At 42.3% G+C, this 21683-nt stretch overlaps 3 protein-coding genes across 8 annotated transcripts in view; 1 reads left to right on the top strand and 2 right to left on the bottom strand.

Annotated features, from left to right (window-relative positions):
• Nucleotides 1-21683, top strand: part of LOC109414166 (putative tyramine receptor 2) — a 262628-nt gene that overhangs the window by 69570 nt on the left and 171375 nt on the right. The gene's annotated exons all lie outside the window — the stretch shown is intronic.
• On the bottom strand, nt 7866-12183 carry LOC134291266 (uncharacterized). Of its 5 annotated transcripts, XM_062858779.1 has the most exons (4): nt 10279-12183; nt 10154-10217; nt 10016-10084; nt 7866-9956 (listed from the first exon to the last, which is right to left on the bottom strand). In XM_062858779.1, exon 1 carries the CDS (start codon nt 11902-11904, stop codon nt 10606-10608), a length of 1299 nt encoding a protein of 432 aa, XP_062714763.1. In that variant the 5' UTR covers nt 11905-12183; the 3' UTR covers nt 7866-9956; nt 10016-10084; nt 10154-10217; nt 10279-10605. The 5 variants fall into 5 exon arrangements, with proteins under 5 accessions (XP_062714763.1, XP_062714761.1, XP_062714760.1 ...); XM_062858777.1 differs by having other exon boundaries at nt 10154-12183; XM_062858776.1 differs by having other exon boundaries at nt 10016-12183.
• LOC115260558 (uncharacterized) lies at nt 12129-17892 on the bottom strand. Its single transcript, XM_062859285.1, has 2 exons — nt 17346-17892; nt 12129-17286 (listed from the first exon to the last, which is right to left on the bottom strand). The coding sequence occupies exon 2, from the start codon at nt 16905-16907 to the stop codon at nt 12129-12131; it is 4779 nt and encodes a 1592-aa protein (XP_062715269.1). The 5' UTR covers nt 16908-17286; nt 17346-17892.

Raw genomic sequence — 21683 nt, 5'->3', positions numbered from 1 at the left:
TTAGAGGTTTCTCCTGGATTCCACTAGATATTTGTTCACTTCCTACGGAAATACTTTCAGAGAAATTTCTCTTTAAAACGTTTGAGATATTTTTCCTGTAATCGCCTGATTTTGTCAGGAACTCCTCCGGGAACTCCTTCAGAAATTCTAACACGAGTTTCTTCAGAGGTTCCTCATGTAGTTCATATAGGAGCTCCATCGGGGTTCCCGCATAGGATTTCCCCTTGGATTTCCCTATGCGGTTTCTTCTGAAATTCCTTTAATGATTCATCCATGAGTTTTCATGGATTCTCTCAGGAGTTCTTGTCCCTTGAGAACACTCAGGGATTCCTTTAGAAGTGCCTTAAGAGATTCCCGTAGAAAACCCTTCACATATTTCTACAGCTTTTTTGGGATTCACCACAATATCTACTTCGTCATTTCTTTAGGTAAGCTCAACTTGCCTGTAACAATCGGCTTTGGAACGATCCATCTCTCTTGAAATGCGCAGAAACAAACTTCATCGCATACGGAAACGCCTATCGAACTACATATCCGTATAGACAGAATTATCTGCATAATATCATAGTACAGCTACACAGCTGCCTCTTCCGTAAATTGCATTCTTTCCAAATTTTCTCAAGCATGTATATGTTCCCGTCCGCGAATTCCGTTTGATCGTTACTGGAATCAATTACTGTGCAAACGCTCAAAGAACACTAAAAGTTCATGTGCCAGTTGGAACGATACGTCAAAAAAAAAGAACAAGTTTTGGGGAATTCATTTTTTACGATCAAGATATTCCGTACTATCGAGAATGATAATTTGAACAACTCATAATGGACCCCCAATCGGACTGGAGAAAGAACAAGAGCCACACATCAACATCCTCGTGCTCATCATTCTACCCATGAACAGGGTATAAAAGTGACAACAGCGCAACGACAACCTGTTCGATATAGTAGGCTAAGAATATGATAGAATACATTTGGGCGCTGTACAAAGTGTTAGTGCAGCTGCCAATTGGAATCGCTCACGCAGTGCCCTAGTGGACAAAAGAGCTAAATATAGCTAAATATAGTAAAAATAGGTTAAGTGGTAAAGAATAAAAATTTGAACGATGTTGACATTTATTATTTGTCTCTCTATGTGTTCTGTTTACGATATGAAGTACTTCCAACCACTGGTGGAGAGATAAGGTATTATTTCACCAACGATAAGGATGTGAACGCGCGGTGCTTGTAGAAATTTCAGGGACTCCTCCGTCCTCCTAAAATGCTACGTCATTTATGGACGGTCCCTTTGCATATCTCTACTACTCATCAACTTACTACACACTGGTGGGGATAGTCTTAGTAATTCCTTCTGCATATCAAAAAAAATCAGCAAAGAAATATAAGTGCGGCAGTCTTCTCTTATTTTCTCGGAAATGACCAATAACCGTTATTGACAGCAATTTTTCCAAAGTTTTAGTTTTTTTTTTCAAACACTTGTCCAGGGATTTTCGTGGAAGTTGTGATCATTTAAAATCCATAGAATTCTAAACCTTTGTAAACAATTATTTAAGCTCTCGATAGTAAGGCTAGAATAAAATAAATCCAGAAACTTTTAGACGAATAGCTTTAAATTTAAGGAGAAATAGTTGGAAATACCAATTACGTTTCTTTTTAGGGAAATTTCAGGACAAAAAAATCTTAAAGAGAAACTGCCGACAATTTCAAAACAACCCTGTATAAATCTCCTGATTTTTTTTTTCGAAATTCAAAACAAAACTTTTGTAAAAAAGCATTGTGTTTGAGAAATGAAATTTTATGCATTTCAGGGTGTTCCTGACAGAATAGAAATAACAAAATTATGGTCAAATTCCAACATAAAGTGGCTACACAAATATAAGAAATACTACTTTCCTAAATTTGAACCATTGATAGACAACTTGATGAGAATTATTGATGCACTTTTTAACAAGTTACAGCTAATCGACCATTTTTTAAAAAGTAAGAATTTTGCCTGTCACGATCATTTTGTCTATCTCCTGTATACCATTTCTCTAAAGATTACCTCAAGCTTTTTCTCTAAGAATCATGCAAGGCAGATTTTCTTGGATTCCTCCTGAACCTCCGCCAGAGATAACCTTAGAAATTCTTCTACAATTTCTGCAGGGATTTCTTAAGAAATTATTTCAAAGATGCTTTCATAATTCAAATCATATCACCTTCAGAAATGCATTCAGGTTTTGCTTCAAGAATTCTACAAGAAATTTGTCCAGGAATTGCTCTAGGGATTCTATTGAAAATTCCCACAGAAATAAGTACAGGTTTTTTTTCTTCACGGATTCAACCAGATGCTTTGTAGGAATTCATTCAGAGATTCTGCATTATTTTAGGTGAATCAGGCTTCCTACAAGAGTTCAAACAGACATTCCTTCAGGACTTCTTCCATATACTCATCCAAGTGATTCCATGGAAATTTCCGGTATTTCCACAAAGAATAACTCTAAGAATTTCTCCATGGATTTTGTAAAGGATTCATCCAGAAATATTTTCTGGGGATTTATACAGGAGTTCCTTCAGATTTATCTTACGGTTTTTATCTAGGAACCTTTACATGTATTCTCATATGACTTCCTTCAGAAATACGTCCACAGGTTACTCCAGCAATATTCAGAAAATCCGCCAAGATTTTTTTTTTTTTAAGAATTTATTCAGCTTTTCTTCTAAAATTTTCTTGATAAACATTTCTAGAATTTCCCCCAAGTGTTTCCCGAGGAGTTTCGCTAGGTATTTCTCCAAGATTTTTTTAAGAAATTCCGATATTCCTCCACAGATCCACAAAAAAGTACTTCCTGAGAATTCGGAAGGATTCTACTGAAGATTTCTTCAAAGATTCGTTGGAAGACTCTTTCGGAGATTCCTGCAGGAATTCCTGTTTAAATTTGTTTAGAGGTTCTTTCAAAAATATTACCAGAGACTTCGTCAGAATTTCTTCAAAGGTTTTTTTTATAACAGTTTCTAAAAGTTCATCTGAAAATTCTCCTACTGTGTCTGCTTCAGATTTTTTTTTTTATCTGTATTAACGAGATTTTTAGCCCTGGGCTAGTTCATCTCGGGACCCACGCTTTACTTCCCTTCCGAAGGAAGAACTCACATTTTGTAAGTTTGTCGGAAGTGGGATTCGATCCCAGGTCCTCGGCGTGATAGTCAAGTGTTCTAACCATCCAACCAGATCCGCTCCACATGTCTGCTTCAGAAATTCTTCCAAAGATTTCCCTGAGAATTCGTTTAGAATTTATTTAACTCCAGAGGTTCCCGTATAGTTTGTTCGTGATATTCCTCCAGGGGTTTTCCAGCAAGCTGTTCTTCCAATAGGTGCACAAATAATTACCGGAATAATTCCAGAATAAATCTCTGAAGGAATTCCTTTAAAAATATTTGGTTTTTACTTTAAATAAAGATTTCTAGAATAAATTTTTGAAAATTTTTGTGAAAAGATTCCTGGACAAAAAATCTGCGATTGCTCATGTTGTCTCGGGAGGAATTCCTGGATAAATGTCTCGGATAATACCCGAAAAAACTCCTTAAGATGATTTCCTAATTTAAAGAAAATAAATAATAAAATTGCTTGGGGTTCCTTAAAATCATACAGAAATGTAAGAAGAATTGTGTGAAAAAAAAATGTCAACAAAAATCCCTGCAGGAATTGCAAGCAAAGGTACTAGTAGAATTCTTGGAGAAAACTTTTGAGAAGGAATTGTTGGAATTACTCCAGGAGGTACCTGTGAAGGATTTATTTAGAAGAATTACATATACAATTTTTGAAGGGATAAGAACTTAAAAATTCCTGAAGAATTACCAGCAGAAACTACTTAAGGAAGATTTTTTTTTCTAAAGGAAGTCCAACATAAACAAAAAAATAACAAATCCTGGATTATATTTTAGAGAAACATTTGTTTAGAGAACCAATGATTTTTATTCAAGGAATTTTTCAAATAATATATAGAAGAATTTGAGAGCTCTCTATAGGTATTCTTAAAAAAAATCTGGAAAAATACCTAGAAAAGTTCCTCAAAAAACTCCAAGAAATATGTATTCTGAAGTTGTTTCTGCAGGAAATGCATAGAGAATATTTTTTTTAAATATTCTTGCGCGGACCAGAGAGGGAGCGCAGTAGGCGCAGCCGCGTGCAGACGTATTTTGTTTTGCTCGTCGCGTTTCTTTAGAGTTCGCCAATTTTTTGTGTGATTCTGCTGACGGTTTGGCCGGTGCTACGCCATCCGGATAGCTTCCGCGTGTGAAAGAGTGCTTGTTCTGTGAGAATTCCAATAGTGGATTTATTGATTTTGAAAAGAATCATCATTTCTAAATGACTCGTGCGATAGCGGGGGGTTTCAAAGATTTGTGTATTTGAATGCCGCTGCTAAAATAGTTCGGGTTCGGAAACGGTGCTGAAATTCGTTTCGAGGCTGTAGGAATGTGCTGTCTATTTTGCGTTTTCACGTGGAACGGTCAATGGCGCTACGCATTCCAGTAGTTTTTCATTATAAAGTCCCTATGACTGCAGTTTTGTTTCGTGTTTTTTTACGTATGTGGCTATTAAACTTCCGCCATGCCATCAGTGATTCGTGAAGGATTAGAGAATCATCCCGTGTGGCTCAACATTCATAATTTCTTGGGAGCTAAAGTGACGTGTGTTCAAATGATGACTGACTGCAAGCGCAACGGTGGCGAGACGAAGAGGAAGCCTGACTGCACAATGAAGCCGTTGCCTTGGTGATGCCAGCGCTACCTTGGATTGGATTGGATTCCGGTGAGAATGTTCCGATTACTTTTACTACAACAAAATGAACTAAATACGCGCCAGTTTCAAAGATTCTCTTTGAATCAGGAAGTGTGTTTGCATTATCATTATCCAAATGATAACGGTAATGTACACATGCGGGGCTTATTGTAAGTGAAAGTGACTTCTGAATGGACGTGTTTCTCCAGCCATTCTGAAATGGGTCTCTGAATCTGCAATAGAGCTATCACCTTCTAACTCCCGGACTAAAGTTTTTTTTTTGCAAAAGCATCAACATTATATTGCAGAAGACTTTCTTCCATAATACCACTGCCGGACAGTGGGGGTTAGTTGGATCACACACACACACACAATCTTCGAAGAAATTTCACCAATGAATTACAGATGAATTCTTTCTACGGAATTTCTGCAGAAATCCGTTGGCTAGTTTCAACATGAGTCTTTTGAGAAATTTCTTAAGAAAGACATACATAAAATTTCCTGAAGAATTTTTAAGGAATCTTTGGAATGCATACTTAAACAAATCCTGTGGGAGTTTTGGGAGCAATTCTTGCTGAAATCATTCTAGAAAATCCTCAAAAAAAATGAATCCATTAAGAATTTCTGAAACATTCTAATAAAACTCTCGGAGGAGCCTTTACATTTTTTTGTTGAACTCATATACGGAACTTCTGCAAGAATTTCCATTTCGCGATAAATATAAATAGAAAAAAAATCGTTTGAAAATTACTTATGAAGGGGTTCCTAGGATTAGGTGGAAAATTAAACTCATTGCCACGGAAGCATACCAGTTTAGAAGGCACTGAAATGTGGAAACCTTGACTAACCTGTTCCGAGTTTACAATGACAGCACTGCTCACCTACCTATGCTTGGAAATTCGATGACCTATGCTCATAGAAGTTCTTGAATGTTCTTACGCTCCCTTCCCCTTCAACTAAACTCACCTAAAACGCTCTGCAACTCCCCTCTTCATCTCTTTCCCGTAAATCCTGTGTAAACCTCTCCGTCTAGTGATCTGCCAGATGAGATTCATGGGCAGTAAATGGTTGAGATCTTATTTTCAGTGTTCAATTAGTGCGAGATATCTGTCTCAGATAATTCCAACCCTTTTTTTATGTTTCTATAAATTCACTTGAAATTTGTTCAAGAATTCTTTCAGATATTTTGATTTTTAATTCGTTCACCCCTATAAAACATCTTTATACTTCAATCGGTTGATGTTGGCACTCTAAAAGTTTCGCATCACTCTGAAAGCTATTTTTTTCCTTCTCTCTGTAGCCCAAATGTAGGCATGTAAAAAATCCACAATATATTCAAGTACAAACTTAATTGAAATTAAAAGCTCGGGTTTCCCGCTAGCCTTGTGATTAAGCATTTTGCTCGCTAGTCTGGGAACAATTCCGGTCTGGTCAAATATGTTTTTACTATTACAATTGACAGGCAAAAAACGCTCTCCAAACAGCATATTACAGATTAAGTCCTTAAAACAGGCAATGTTCTAGTAAGAACGTAAAACCACAAAAACAAAAAAAAAGCATAGGCTCTGGTATCAAAGTATAAACTCCGCAGGATAATCGACGAAACAAAAAAAAACCCAACCTGACATAGGATGAAGGGTGTTGAGCCGTATTTATAAAGCACGTTGAAATTTATGGCTCTGCTTCTACATTCCACTTGTCCCATGGGACATCATCCCCATTGTCTCCCAGTGGAAAATGACACCATCAGCAACGGCGCGGCGCGTGATCCATCCGTTTTGCGTGGGCGAAAAGTTTTTGATGGCGGCTACTAAAAAAAAAAGAGGACCTTAGAGGCATGACACGAGCTGAAATGGTTGGTCAGTCAAAGGAAAGAGACGCTCCGGCTTTGTTGGTGCCGCCGCCTCTACAGGAGGAAGGGTGGACTACGGTATCAATGAACACGTCAATCACCGGTATCATCCATTGTCTGCTAATGTCACAAATGGAAATGCCGACACTTTTTTATGAGAGTCGATGGTTTTTAAAGATCTATTATGGGTCTTTATCTAGCTATTTATTAAAAAGATAGCCAGAAATTGCATTGGGCAAATCTGGCTGAGACATCGATTTTTGTGAATCGATTCGAAACGGATCAGCAGAATCGATTCACCGATTTAATCGAATGCTCAGGGAAGTTTTCACATCGATTCGATATTATAAAATATTACAAAACTTTAAAATGATTCGTTTCCTGCATGTAGTTCAAGTTCATGGTATGTATTATTTGTCTAAATAAATTCAATATCAAATTTTGAGATTGCATATCGAACATTTCGCGACTCTGATTCGAAAATGGATATAACGTTGAGACACTGCATTCTGAAAAAAAAAATGAAACTAATATTTTTGAATCGAAAGTCAGAGTCCGTGAGAAATTCTCTCAGAATTGATAGATTGTCTCAGTATCCTAAGAGAAGCTTTCCCTTGGGATTCTCCCAAAATGTTCCAGAAACCTAAGAGGGATTATCCCAGAATCCTGAGAGGAATTGCGAGAGCGGTTCTTTCACATTCTTAAGATAAAATCATCTGCAATACTGAGAGAGATTCTCACAAAAAAAATTAAGAATTCCAAGATGAATCCCCCAAGAAACTTAAAGGAAATGACCCAGAATCCTGAAAAGGGTAGCTTAGAACCCCAAAAAGAATTACTCCAGAATCCCGAGAAAGGTTCCCTCAAAATACTAGGCGGGATTACGAAAGAAACCTGACATATACTCACCGACGTAATATACTCTCACAGAATTTTGGAAGATAGCATTTTCCCAGAATGCTTTTAAGTATTATCCCAGAATTCCCTTAAAATCCTGGGTGAAATCCTTTAAAACGCTGAGAATACCCGAAAGGTATTCTTCAGAATTCTACGAGTGATTCCCCCAGAATCCTGAGAGGGATCATAAGAGGGTTTCTTCCAGATACTTGAGAGAAATATTTCTAGAAACCTAAGAGGGATTTTTACGAAAATCTGTTAAGGATTCTCCCTGGAAGGGATTACAAAATCTTCTAGAATGGACTTCCCCAGTATCCTTATAGATAGTATTATAGATTCTCTATAATTCTGAGAGGTATTCCCACATAAAACAGAAAAATTACCGCAGATTCCTAAAAGACATTCCCCCAGAATCTTTGAAAGAACTCCCCTAAACTCCTGAAAGGGGTTGTCCCAGAACTCTGGGAGGGATTCTCATGGTGATTTCTCTAAAATACTTTAAATTATTACACCAGAACCTAAAGAGAATCTTCCCATAATCTTGTCTGAGATTATCCCTGATAACTAAGACGGATTCTCTCAGAATGCTGAAAGGGATTTCTGGGAGCAACTGTTCCAGAATGCAGAAAACATAACTCTACTGGGATTCTCGTAGAATGCTGCGAAGGATTTCTTCCGATCCCTGAGAGGAATCATATAATCTACGCAAGGGATTCTCCAAAATCCAAATTTCCCTAGAAAATTCTGCCCAGAATCTCGTGAGCGATTCTTCAATAATTGATAATTCTGAAAGAAAGTGCCCTAGAGTCTTTTAAAATATAGCCCCAGAATCCCAAGGATTTCTCTAGGATCATGAGACAAATTGCCCAGAAACTTGAGAGAAATGTCTCCAGAATCCTGACGAGGATTGCCCCAGAAAGCCGAATTTTCAGAGAATCTTGGGAAAAGTACCCGCAGAATACTTAGTGATATTCCCCAAGAATCTTAAAAGGATCTTACGCAGAGTCCTGAGAAGGATACCACTTGAATCCTATGTGAGATTCTCCCAGAATTCAGAGAGGAATTTCGCCACAACTAGGAGAATGCTGAGTAGGTTGTCCCAGGTAACTTTTTGATACTAAATTTTTGAGTTTACTAAAATTTGTCATTTTTTGATATATTTTGCATTTTACCCATCATAAAAAGTATCTGTACCTAATGCTAATTTAAAACAATTTCCATAAGAAGATAGGAAATTTTATTAGGAAAAACTTTGCCCAAGACAGCATTGCGATTTTTCTATCCGTTTTAGAGTTATTCACGATTTACTATTTGGTGAAATTTGAATTTTTAGGTATTTAAAAAAAATCACAAAAGAGCTGCCCAAAAACACATACAAACTAAAAAATCACGTATGCTCAACAAGTTTTTGTCTTGATTGTGTTTAGGAATTATGGTGGCATCATTAATTGAATTTTTATTTCCGTTGACAAATTCATTTTCTTTGATCTAGAAAGGTACCTACTAGCGAGAAACTTTATCATTAGGTACCATTTTGAGATGCCTCAGTAGGCCATGGAATTTTTAACGGTTATGTACTGACAATGGTTTATACGAGCATAATACACAATCAAACGCACGGCACATTTTCTATTTCATTTAGAAGGTGATACATTCCGCAAAACATACCGATTTTGTTTTTCAATGATAGTGTTCAAATCGTTCAAAGACATGAATAAAACGTTCTAGTAGTCCCTATCATTTTGATCAACATATAGGACGATAAAAATGACGTCACTTGTTTACGTGTTGTTTACCAAGAATAGCCTACCTTGTCTTATTGTATGCCGTGTATGTGTTATTGTAATCAAATTGTTCTAACCTTGGATAACATTACGTTAACTCACTGGTTCATCTTATCCCACCCGTTTCAATTTGCCTCGGTGTATCTTATTTTCGGTGTTGATAAGATAGTTCAAATCAGTAGATGTAAAAAAATACATGCCTTGCTTTTCAGAATGTCTTGAATTGGAAATTAGTATCTTAAAATTGGTATTCTTACGTAAGATGTTCGTAATCGCGATTTGAATTTGGCATGTGTGGTATTGTGCACTAATTAATTAGAAACTACTGTGTTGAAAGTCGTTTCAACGGGAATCAATCTCCGAAAAGTTATTCTCCAACAGGCACTGAATTAAAAACACGATCAGCTCGTTTTTGGGAGAATATAATTTTCCTGCGGGCAACATAGTAATAAGAATGGATATAAACATCAACTTATAGAATAGAAAGTTAGTTATAATAAGTTATAAAGTTTATCAGATGTGACCCGTGAAATTCATTAGGCGAACCCCTAAACAACGTATGTTTGTTATGTGGCTTAGTGATTATTAACTCACGTTTAGTTCCTCTTAGGTAGCATTCTGTCTCTCGGACGGTGGATGTTTTCGGGGTTGTCGCGGGTCTATACGAGTTCCTAAGATAATGTCAGATAGCATATTACTACGACAGCATAATTATATCAACTTTTCTCACCGATAGTATGTTGCAAAAATGCCAATATGATCTGATATCAAACTTTACCTCGGCTCGATGTCGTGCAACCTACATTACATTTTATGGTGTTTAATTATTTAGATACAATGATTAGTTATTAGTTTGCAGTTTTCTCACCAATCAGTAGCGTATTTGATGTAAATGATTGTAGGCTCTGATATGTGCAGCAGTTGTAGCTAACCTAAATGATCAGGAGTATAATTCAGTTGATTTTCCAACAGTACAAAGTGCGTTTAGCTTACCAATCTTAGCGAATCTAAATACAGGCTATCTACTAGCGCAGTATTAAACTTATTACGGCTTATATAATACTTATATGATGGCGAAAAAAATAAAAGTTTGATAAAATGCAAGAGATACTACGGCGATTTGCAATTCACTGTTGTTGTACGTTTTCTTTTTGAGTTTCGTGTTTATTCATACTCACGGGCTTACGACAGATCGGTACCTATCTGTGTGTGACAAACGGTCTATCCAGTTAGACCGACCAAGGCGATCATGAAGAAGGAGGTGCGCTATTCATCGTTGACTAACACTCCCCCCGAGTACGACGATCGTAGATTGGCTTACTATCCGTCGCACCGAACGTCCAGAATCGCCAACTTCGTCGCCGGGCGGTCATAGACTCCACTTGATGTTCTAACAGTCGCCGATCGAACCTGGCCATCTGCGCTGACTCTCGTGCCAATGATCTTTCCTTTCGGCCAACAGTTACGGGGCATCTTTGGATCAGCAATGACGACTATATCACCAACAGCAATCGGTTTCACCTGTTGGAACCACTTGGAGCGGCGTGTGATCTCTGGCAAGTAGTCCGATAGCCAACGTTTCCAGTACTGATTTGCTAAGATTTGAGACGTCAACCAGTTCTGCTTAAGGGCTGCACCGCTATTGTCGAGGTTACTTAGTGGCTTCAATCCACCGGACGAGCCAAGCAAAAAATGGTTCGGTGTAAGTGCTGGAGCCGAATCGTCATCTATCGGAACATGGGATAAAGGTCTTGAGTTCACGATATTCTCAACTTCGGTCAACACATTTCGGAGAATTTCGTCGGAGGGTCGTTTAGTTGAGCACACCATAACCAGGTTGTTCTTTACGGTGCGAATCAACCGCTCCCAACTACCACCCATGTGTGGGGCAAGAGGCGGGTTGAAGATCCATTCGAATCCAGAACTGTCTAGTTCTCTCATGAAATCGTCCTGAATGATTTCTTCGTTTAGTCGTCGCAACTCGCGATCTGCACCCACAAAATTTGTTCCGCGATCGCTGTAGATCTTTTGAGGGGTGCCCCGACGGGCTATGAAGTTGCGAAGGGCCATGATGCAGGAACTCGTGTTGAGTGAGTGCACGACCTCTAAGTGGATCGCTCGGATGGTCAAACAAGTGGCGAGCATGACCCACCGCTTCTCTACTCTTCTGCCTACGGTGACCTCCATTGGACCGAAATAGTCGATCCCGACGTGCGTGAACGGTCGTGAAAACGCTGCAAGGCGGGCGGGTGGAAGATCGGCCATGAACGGTGGATTTGGGGCTGCTTGCTGGTTTTTGCATTGCTGGCAATTCTTGCGCACTTGTTCGTAGCACACGCGCAAGCGGGGAATGCGAAATTTCTGTCGAACTTCATTTATCACAGTCTCGTGGTTGAGGTGATGGTATTTGAGGTGATAATGTGCTACGATCAGGCGGGTGGTTTGGTGTTTTTGCGGAAGGATGATTGGTTTCTTGGAATCATCTGTGGCGTAGTGACATGCAGCTATGCGAGTTCGCATGCGCAAAATTCCGTTATCGTCCAGCCGGGGTGTCAGCTGGTATAGTGAGCTGGACTTCGGTATACTCGTAGTTCTATTTGGATAGGTATTTTGCAGCATCGCTATCTCGTCAGGGTAGGATTCCAGTTGGCAAAGTCGAATCAGGGAATGCTCTGCCGTCAGCAGCTACTTCGTCGTAAGTGGACCTGTAGGCTTCGGAGTTCGTCGACATCTGCGACGACAGTTATCGGCGAACCGGTGAACGAATGCAACTACTCTGCGTAGTCTCTCCCATGACGAGAAGTCGTCAAGGCGGAGTACTGGTTCCGAGGAAGCGTGGTGTGCTAGAAGCGACGGGCGTAGTTCATTGTCGGTCGAATCCTTGCGGTTGGGCGGCTTCGGCCAACCAGAGGGTACCAGAGAAAATCTGCACCTGTAAACCACCTGTCTTTGGGCATCAATTCTGGTAGGGTATTCCACTTGGTGGCATCGTCGGCAGGATTTTGTTTGCTCGGCACCCATCGCCATTCGTTCATTTCGGATGTTTCTAGTATTTCGCTAATCCTGTGACCCACGTACGGACTGTAACGTCGGTGGTCCGAGTTGATCCAGCAGAGGACGTCTCTGGAATCCGACCAGTACAGCTTCCGATGGATCTTGAAGCTTAGCGCCTTTTGGACGGTATGCGATAGTCGGGCGCCAACTACAGCCGCTTCGAGTTCCAACCGTGGTATCGACGTGAACTTGAGCGGAGCAACTCGACATTTGGCTGCGACTATGGAGCAGGAAGCGGATCCCTTGTTGACAAAACGGAGATAGCAAACGGCGGCCGTGCCGTTCTCGCTAGCATCCACCATCGTGTGCAGCTGAACTTCGTCGGATTCGTTTGTAAGGAACTCGGAGTTGTAGCACCGGGGAATCTTCACATGTTCGACGCGTGGGAGCACTTTCAACCAAGTAAGCCATTTGTCGTAGGCGTCGTTGTCGATTTCGTCATCCCATTGTACGCCGGATCGCCAGATTTGCTGTAGCAGAATCTTTAGATACGACAAGAAGTGGGAAATTAGACCAAGCGGGTCGAAGATGGTCATCAAGACGCGAAGAACTTCCCGTTTCGTTGGCCTGCGTTCACCTCTTAACAAAGCCGGATCGTATCGGTTCCATCCCACTTTGTAGGTGAAGACGTCGTCGGTTGTGTTCCACCACATGCCTAAAACTTTCTCTGTGGCCAATTCGGAAGACAGGTCGAGGCATTTCTCGTCGGTATCTACTTCTTGCAGCGCTGCCAGCACCCTACTTGAGTTACTGATCCAGTTCCGAATCTCGAACCCGCCTTGTTGGTGGACGTGCCTAACATCCTTAGCCAGCTGGATGGCCTGCTCTTCGGTGTCCACGCTGACTAGCATATCGTCGACGTAGTGGGACTTCGTGATGGCTTGATGTGCTGCTGGATAGTCGCATGCAAAACGGTCGGCATTTGCGTTCTTCACGAACTGTGCAGTGGTTGGGGAGCAGCACGCTCCAAAGGTCATAACCTGCATGACATACACCTCAGTTTCTCCACGTTCATTCATCCAGTAGAAACACTGGCTGAATTGGTCTTCGGTACGGATCAACACCTGGTGAAACATTTCACGTATATCACCGGTGAGCGCGATGCGACGTTCTCGGAACTGGAGCAGAATAGTGAGGAGGGAGCAAAGTAGGTCTGGTCCTTTGAGAAGAGCCGAGTTGAGCGATGTGCCGTAGGCGCATGCCGCGGCATCCCACACTATCCGCACCTTTCCGGGTTTATTCGGATTGGTCACGGGGAAAACCGGTAAATACCATCGGCGCAGTACTTTTTGGTTTACTTCCTCATCGTTGAGCAGCCTGATGTAGCCTTTGGCTAAGTACTCGTCAATTTTTCCCTGCAAGGTTGTTTGCAGCTCTGGCTCTTTATGCATCCGCTTCTTTAGGCATTGGAACCGTTGCAGCGCCATGGATCGACTATCCGGTAGACGGGTCTCGTCGTATCGCCAGAGTAAGCCGGATTCGTATCGTCCTTCCCTGCGGTGCGTTAGCGACTGTAGCAGCATGAGAGCCCGTTCATCTTCGGCAGATAACAGCAATTTGTCTGGTTTGATGACTCCTAGGCTGTCGAGGGAAAAGTAGTCCTTTATCGCTTGGTGTAGATCCTTATCTGCTTCGGTGTTACACGGACAGATGTGAAAGCTGTAGTGGTGAAGACTTGTTCCACGATCACTGCCTTGTCCTCCACAGATGGTCCAACCCAGTCGCGACTTAACTGCTATCGGCTGCCCGAATTCTCCCTCTCGACTTTTCAAGACGAGGCCAAGGTGGGCGTGCTTGGTTCCGATCAGTATGCGTGGTCGTACATCTCGGTAGGAGTCGATCGGCAGATCTCGGAGATGCGAATACTCCTGGGAAAATTTGGTCATATCCAATGTTTGCGATGGTAGCTTAAGTTCCTTCACCGTTCGTACGTCGTTGATATCAAACCGCTTGCTTCTTTCCTTAGCTCCAGCGATTTGAAGATTGTATGCTCGGGAATCCGGTTCACAGCGTTCCGTTCCTCCCGTCCAACGCAGGCATAGCGGTCGTTCGGCACCATCCAGCTCTAGCAGATTAGCCAGCTCTTGATCAAGCAGGGTTAGCTCGGAGCCCTCGTCCAAGAAGGCGTACGTATGAACTACGGTCGTTTTACCGTACAATACGACAGGGAGGTAGCGAAACAGCGCAGAGCTGGCGTCTGTTTGGTGAGTGTTGCATCCAGATGGATTTGGACAAGGTGGAGCAGATGGCTTGCTTTCGTTTCCAGCTGCAACTGGGGCGGCGGTATTCTGAGGCCTTTCCTTCGAATCGTTGTGCAGCAGCTCGTGATGCCGATAGGTACACCCATTTTTACCGCACGGTTTGGCGTTGCAGTTTCCCTTGTGAATGCGCAGACAGGTTCTACACAGACCAAACTCCCTGATAGCTGCCCAGCGTGATTCTCTGGATAACTCGACGAAGCGCTTACACTTGTCGGCGGATTTGCAAGTGCCCTTACAGATTGGGCAAACCTGTTCCGCCGGCGCTGGTTTCGCGTGTTCCTTAGACGAAGCATTCTTGTTCTCCTCGGAAGCTTCAGAGTGGGTGTTGAGATACGCATTTCCCTTTTTTGAACCGTGAACCTCATTTCGGGAAGGTTTTTCATGCTGCACCGGCGGCGAGAAGGTGACGATGCTTGCCGCTTCTGCCAAGCTATAAATCCACCTACTGAAGGTCGCCAGGTTGGCCGTGGGTTCCATTAGACGATGCTGCGCCCAGTTGAGTTTGAGCGACGATGGCAGCTTGCTGACTAACTGGTGTAGCATCGTGATATTGTACATATACTCCTGCAGTCCACACGCGTCTACGGTGGCACAGAAGTTCTGCACGTGTACGGCAAAATCAACCAGTGTATCCAGTTTGTCTTCCCTGATGGCCGGTAGAGAGCTCACTTTCTCAATTAGCGACTGAATAATGACTTCGGGTTGCCCGAATAGCATCTTAAGGGTCGACAGAATGCCTGAAACGTTTCCAGGGAACATCAGCCGACTCTTTACCGCTTCGTAGGCCTTGCCTTTCAGGCTATTTTGCAGTCGAACCAGGTTCTCCTCCTCGGTGAACCCGCACATCGTGGTCGTACGGTTGTACATCGACAGAAATATCGGCCATTCTTCTGGATTACCGGAAAACGTTGGCAAATCCCTCGGTACTGCTTGTCTGGCTGCCACTTGAGATCGAGAAAGCTGAAACTCATCCTGAGATTCCTCCTGAGACAGTCTTTGGGAGGCGCGGATGCCACTCTGAGAGTTCTGATGGTGAACACCGGTAGAGGAAGCCGGTGGAGCCAGGACCTGTCCATCAAATGTAGTGGAATTGAATGGGGGTCTGGATGGCCAGGTAAACGGGTCACCGATAGGGTTTGATGGCATTCCTCCCTGATGGAAATGATTGGACTGCGATGGACGTCTCGCAGCTGCCGTCGTTGCTGCTGCTGCTGTGTAATTTGGATGAACCACTGAACGCAGGTCGAATTGTTGACCAGTTTCTGCATTACTAGTGAATCTAGTATGGGCGTCTGGTTCGAAACGAATTCGTGGCTGTACGAACCGCCCAGTGGTTTGCGTTGGCTCCAAGTTGTCAACGGGGAGTTGAGGTTTATCCCTACTAAAACCACTCACGTCTGGTAGGATCTGCTGAATTTGGCTGGTTTTCTGTACCCAATCAACCACTCGACTTGAGGCTTCACTGCGGCTCTTTGATCCATTTTCACTTCTCCTCGATCCTTTCTCGCTCAACGCCTCTTCGAGCAACCGGTACTTCTCCTCCAGGTACTTTCGATGTTCTTGTGTAGCTTTTTCTTCGGCGATTCTTCGGCGCTCTTCTTGCTGCTGTTGAAATTCTCTTTCCTCCTGTAGCCGCATCAGCTGAAGCCTTGCACGACTAACCGCTGACTTCTGCGACGAAGAAAAGGAAACCTCCGATAAGGCTTTAGCGGCGTCCTCGACCAGAACATCTGCTTTCCGACTATCTCTGTTAGAGAGCTCCCACTGATGCTTCTGCTGATCGGCCTTCATTTGATCGGTCGCCACTTTTGTTGAAGATTTTCGACCACTGGTGATGGGATTTCGATCCACGGAGGCAGCCTTATGAACTTCATTTCCTGGAGGTATCACTAGATTGGAACGCGTGCTAGTAACGATGTTCCCGATTGGCTGGCTCCTGGTTGACCTGCGCTCCAGGTTGTCATCGTCCCGCTTGGTGCCGTTGTCTAAAGCTGCCTCAGTTCGCTGGATCCATGTCGCGGTAACGCAGTTTGTACAGCTCCAGCTCTTGTCGGCAATATCTTCAGAAACACCCACACAGGAGAAATGGAACCACTGATCGCATTTGTCACACTGAACCATCATCTTGGTGTCCGCTCTTTTGCACGTCTTGCACGAAGATCCTTCCATAGTTTCATCCACAACAACCACATTCGGAATCTCACCACCACCAGCACTTTGACCACCAACCGCACCACCTTCATCTGACATTTTTCGCGCACCTTTATCCCCCTTCGCACCCGATTTTATACATCCGCGACTCGGCATCACGCGCAACTCGTCCGATAAACGAAAATTATATGCTGTTGAAAGTCGTTTCAACGGGAATCAATCTCCGAAAAGTTATTCTCCAACAGGCACTGAATTAAAAACACGATCAGCTCGTTTTTGGGAGAATATAATTTTCCTGCGGGCAACATAGTAATAAGAATGGATATAAACATCAACTTATAGAATAGAAAGTTAGTTATAATAAGTTATAAAGTTTATCAGATGTGACCCGTGAAATTCATTAGGCGAACCCCTAAACAACGTATGTTTGTTATGTGGCTTAGTGATTATTAACTCACGTTTAGTTCCTCTTAGGTAGCATTCTGTCTCTCGGACGGTGGATGTTTTCGGGGTTGTCGCGGGTCTATACGAGTTCCTAAGATAATGTCAGATAGCATATTACTACGACAGCATAATTATATCAACTTTTCTCACCGATAGTATGTTGCAAAAATGCCAATATGATCTGATATCAAACTTTACCTCGGCTCGATGTCGTGCAACCTACATTACATTTTATGGTGTTTAATTATTTAGATACAATGATTAGTTATTAGTTTGCAGTTTTCTCACCAATCAGTAGCGTATTTGATGTAAATGATTGTAGGCTCTGATATGTGCAGCAGTTGTAGCTAACCTAAATGATCAGGAGTATAATTCAGTTGATTTTCCAACAGTACAAAGTGCGTTTAGCTTACCAATCTTAGCGAATCTAAATACAGGCTATCTACTAGCGCAGTATTAAACTTATTACGGCTTATATAATACTTATATGATGGCGAAAAAAATAAAAGTTTGATAAAATGCAAGAGATACTACGGCGATTTGCAATTCACTGTTGTTGTACGTTTTCTTTTTGAGTTTCGTGTTTATTCATACTCACGGGCTTACGACAGATCGGTACCTATCTGTGTGTGACAAACGGTCTATCCAGTTAGACCGACCAAGGCGATCATGAAGAAGGAGGTGCGCTATTCATCGTTGACTAACAACTGGATTAATCAATTGAAGTTAGTAGTTATGTACTACTTGAAAGTGACAGTATGCATCCACAAACGGACCACGCGTATGCGTGCATCCACAAACGGACTCTCTGCTAGACTGCTCCTCTGAACGTTAGGCCTACTATGATTACTCGGAATCACCACATCTCCCTTTTTCTTCCAGTTGATTGACGAAGTAATCTCGGTGCCAGGATGGTCGAGTCATCTGACGAGGTAGACGACGACTTGATTGTTCCTGACCTTCGTCGTTCATTAGGTTGCTGCTTGGGTTGCTGGTCGTATTATCTGTAGCGGATGGCGACGTTTCCTCATTGGATGTTGTCTGCGGACTGATTTTCTTGAGGTGGGCTACATTTCTTTCAAACACGCTTTTTGAAACAGGATCAATAATTTTCACACAGCTTCCTCTTCTCTCCATCACCTGATATTCTATTCCGTTGAATGTTGGAGTTAGTTTCCCGGTTGATACAAGGTTTTGTACCAATACACGATCTCCTACTTGAATGTCCGAGGGTTTTGCATGACGCCGGGCGTCTTCCCTTTCTTTTCCCCTGTGCTTCAGAATTCTGTCTCTGTCTTGAACTTCAGTAGTTATAGGTGGTGCTGTTTCTATGTCGCTTATTGATGGAATCTTGGAACGAATCAGACGGTTCTGTAACAAAACCGATGGTGCCTTTCCCGTGACGGAATGTGCGGTGGTGTTATACATCATAAGGTAGTGAAGCAAATCCGTTTTCCAGTCACGATTCATTGAATGACTGATCTTGAGCCGCTTTAAAAGGGAACTGTTTTGTCTTTCGACTTCACCATTCGCCTGCGGCCAGTATGGAGCTGTGTGGTTCAAGGATATATTTCTTGAATGACAATATTCCTCGAACTCTGTACTTATAAAATGACGACCATTGTCCAGAGTGATCGTCCTCGGATAACCCAGTCGGACGAAAATTGGCTCTATCTTCTTGATGGTCTCTTCTGATGTTATTTTCTTCATGATGCAGACCTCTTTGTACCGACAGTAGTCCACGATCACTAGGAGGTACTCGTGTGATGGTAAAGGTCCTAGAAAATCCATCGCAACGTCTACCCAAGGTTCTTTTGGCATTAGACGGCGGCGCATCGGTTCGGGTGCTGAGGGCCTGCTTACCAAACGACAACCTTCGCAGCTTCTGACCGTCTTTCTTGCATCTTCATCCATGCCTGGCCACCAAACCCGGTCACGTAGTCGCGATATCATCAGTGTCTCCCCTGGGTGGCCTTCGTGAGCCAGCTGCAGCATTCTACCACGTAGATCTTGAGGAATGACGATTCTGCATCCACGAACCACGTAGCCTTCGAGGAGAGTTAGGTCGTTTTGAAAGGGTATGTACTTCTTGGCACCGCTTCTAACAGCATCATCAGCCCAACCCGAAGTCAACAAAGCATCCTTGACGAGAAGTAGCTCAGGGTCTGTTTCCAGTGCATTCTTGATCTCCGAAACATCTACAGCTACAGATTCCGTGATAGCGCTTATGTACAGTTGATCGTCGCATTTGTCTACGTCTTCGTTATCTGCCGTCAGAGAGAGACGAGATAGTCGATAACTGCTGCATCTCTGCTTTCTTTCTCCGATGATCCGAATCGACATTTATTGGCCATGACTTTGGCACGCAGCAGGAACTTATCCAGTGTTTCTCCAACGACCGGTTTTTGAGTCCAGAACGTATGCCTCTCGAAGGTGTCATGCTGTTTGGGAGCAAAGTAATTGTCGAGCCTGCGAATCATGCGATCGAACTCGTCTTCTTCTTCCTCACTGATTCCTTGGTTATCCTCGGGCAGGCTCTCATACACTCGCTGGAGTTCACGCCCAGCAACAGCAAGGAATATATTTTTCAGCTTCTTCTTTTTCTTTCTGCCCAGAGCGGCAGCGATGTATTCGAACTGCTTCTTGTAGTCGAACCATTTGTTCCTGAGCTCCATAGGGTAAAAGGGTATAATACGCCCCACCGGGGCAAAACGCCCCCCTTCATTTTCTAGCGATTCAAGCGCTTTTTGCATGCGGGATCGATTGGAAATCTTAAATATTGATGATTAATTGCCATCAAGCTGGTCCGTTAGTTGAATGGTATAGAAAAATATCAAAAAGTCTGAAATCGCGGCTTTTGGCGTAATATTTTACTTCTTGCAAACTGGCTTCATTGTAAACGAAGCTAGTTCTGTTCGCTTCTGTTATTTTGCAACTTTTATGCAGTTAAACACTTGTTAAAAGGCCCTCCTAGGATAAGCATGTGGAAGAATTATCCCCTGGTACAGTTTTATCACGGGGCTGAACGTTTTTCTTTTGATGGGGCGTATTGCCCCGTTTGTTTTGATAAGGTAAATTTTGGAACGTTTTCGGAAAACGTTTCAAAGCTTCCGTAGCCGCCCCTCCAGAGGTAAAGTTCTCATGCAACATTTCACTGACTTTAGAAACAATGATTTGCAGTGGACAATAGATGGAATAAGGCGCCAATTTTAGATATATTGCCATTTCTGCTTAGGGGGGGCATATTATACCTGTTTACCCTAATTGGGACACTTTCACATTCGAACGGGGGTAGCTTGAACAGTTGTTCTTCCATTTCTGAAGAATTATTAAATAATTATATCGACAATTTCATTCAAACAGTATTTCTTACAAATTTTGGGAAATCTTCAAATTTGTCGTTTTGTTTATCATCTGATTGATACCCTTAGTAACAATGTTTATTATTTGTCTAACCAAAGAAAAGGGTTGCTATGGACCCATTATCGAGTTGCTATGGACTACACATAATCGCCTGACTCAACGAAAACCGTTCCTGAGGCAGTCCAGCTTTAGCGTGAACTTAGAAATCTTGTCGCCTAACGCAACGGACAGAATCCGTTCCCGAGGCAGTCCACCATTAAGGTGGGCTTCATATTTTTCGCCTAACACAACGGACATAATCCGTTCCCGAGGCAGTCCACCATTGAGGAGGGCTTCATATTTTTCGCCTAACGCGACGGATAAATCCGCCCCTGAGGCAGTTCATCTTTAAGATTGAACTTGAATACTTTTTCGCCTGACTCAACGGATGAAATCCGTTCCTGAGGCAGTCCCTTATAAAGGAACTTGTTTGTATTTTTTTTCCAATTCAGCGCACCACGTTCGTTGCCTAGGCAACTACTTGTTTGGCTTGATTTTTTTCACGTATGATGTCCCAACATTTGTAAAAAAAATGTTAGATTGTATTTACTGAATACTTCCAAAACGCTGCTGGTTCGTCTCGTCGCCAAATATGTGGTATTGTGCACTAATTAATTAGAAACTACTGGATTAATCAATTGAAGTTAGTAGTTATGTACTACTTGAAAGTGACAGTATGCATCCACAAACGGACCACGCGTATGCGTGCATCCACAAACGGACTCTCTGCTAGACTGCTCCTCTGAACGTTAGGCCTACTATGATTACTCGGAATCACCACAGCATGGATCAACGTATTCGCCTTTATTCACTTTGCCACTGTTTCCTGGGCTGTTTCACTGGTCCAGGATTCATACGTTTTCATGTAGAAAAATAATTGAGAATATCGACAGGAAAGTAAGATAAACGCGAAAATATGGCTCAACATTTTGTGGAGAATATCTTTAAAAAATCAATAGGCTGTACGAAGCTTGTCAAGAGAGCTAGCTTTTTAAGAAATCTTTGCTAGTTAATTTCTATATGAAGGGATTGAATAACAAAAAATAAAAATCAAATAATGATGTCACCATAATTCCATAACACAAT

Source organism: Aedes albopictus, chromosome 3, assembly GCF_035046485.1.
Source record: "Aedes albopictus strain Foshan chromosome 3, AalbF5, whole genome shotgun sequence".
NCBI classification, from domain to species: Eukaryota; Metazoa; Arthropoda; class Insecta; order Diptera; family Culicidae; genus Aedes; species Aedes albopictus.
Note: the sequence above shows the minus strand (reverse complement) of the source record. Positions and strands in the feature narration are given on the sequence as shown.

Coding starts and splice junctions, on each gene's coding strand:
- LOC134291266 (XM_062858776.1), bottom strand. CDS start 11,904: ATGCTGCAAAATACCTATCCAAATAGAACTACGAGTATACCGAAGTCC.
- LOC115260558 (XM_062859285.1), bottom strand. CDS start 16,907: ATGCCGAGTCGCGGATGTATAAAATCGGGTGCGAAGGGGGATAAAGGT.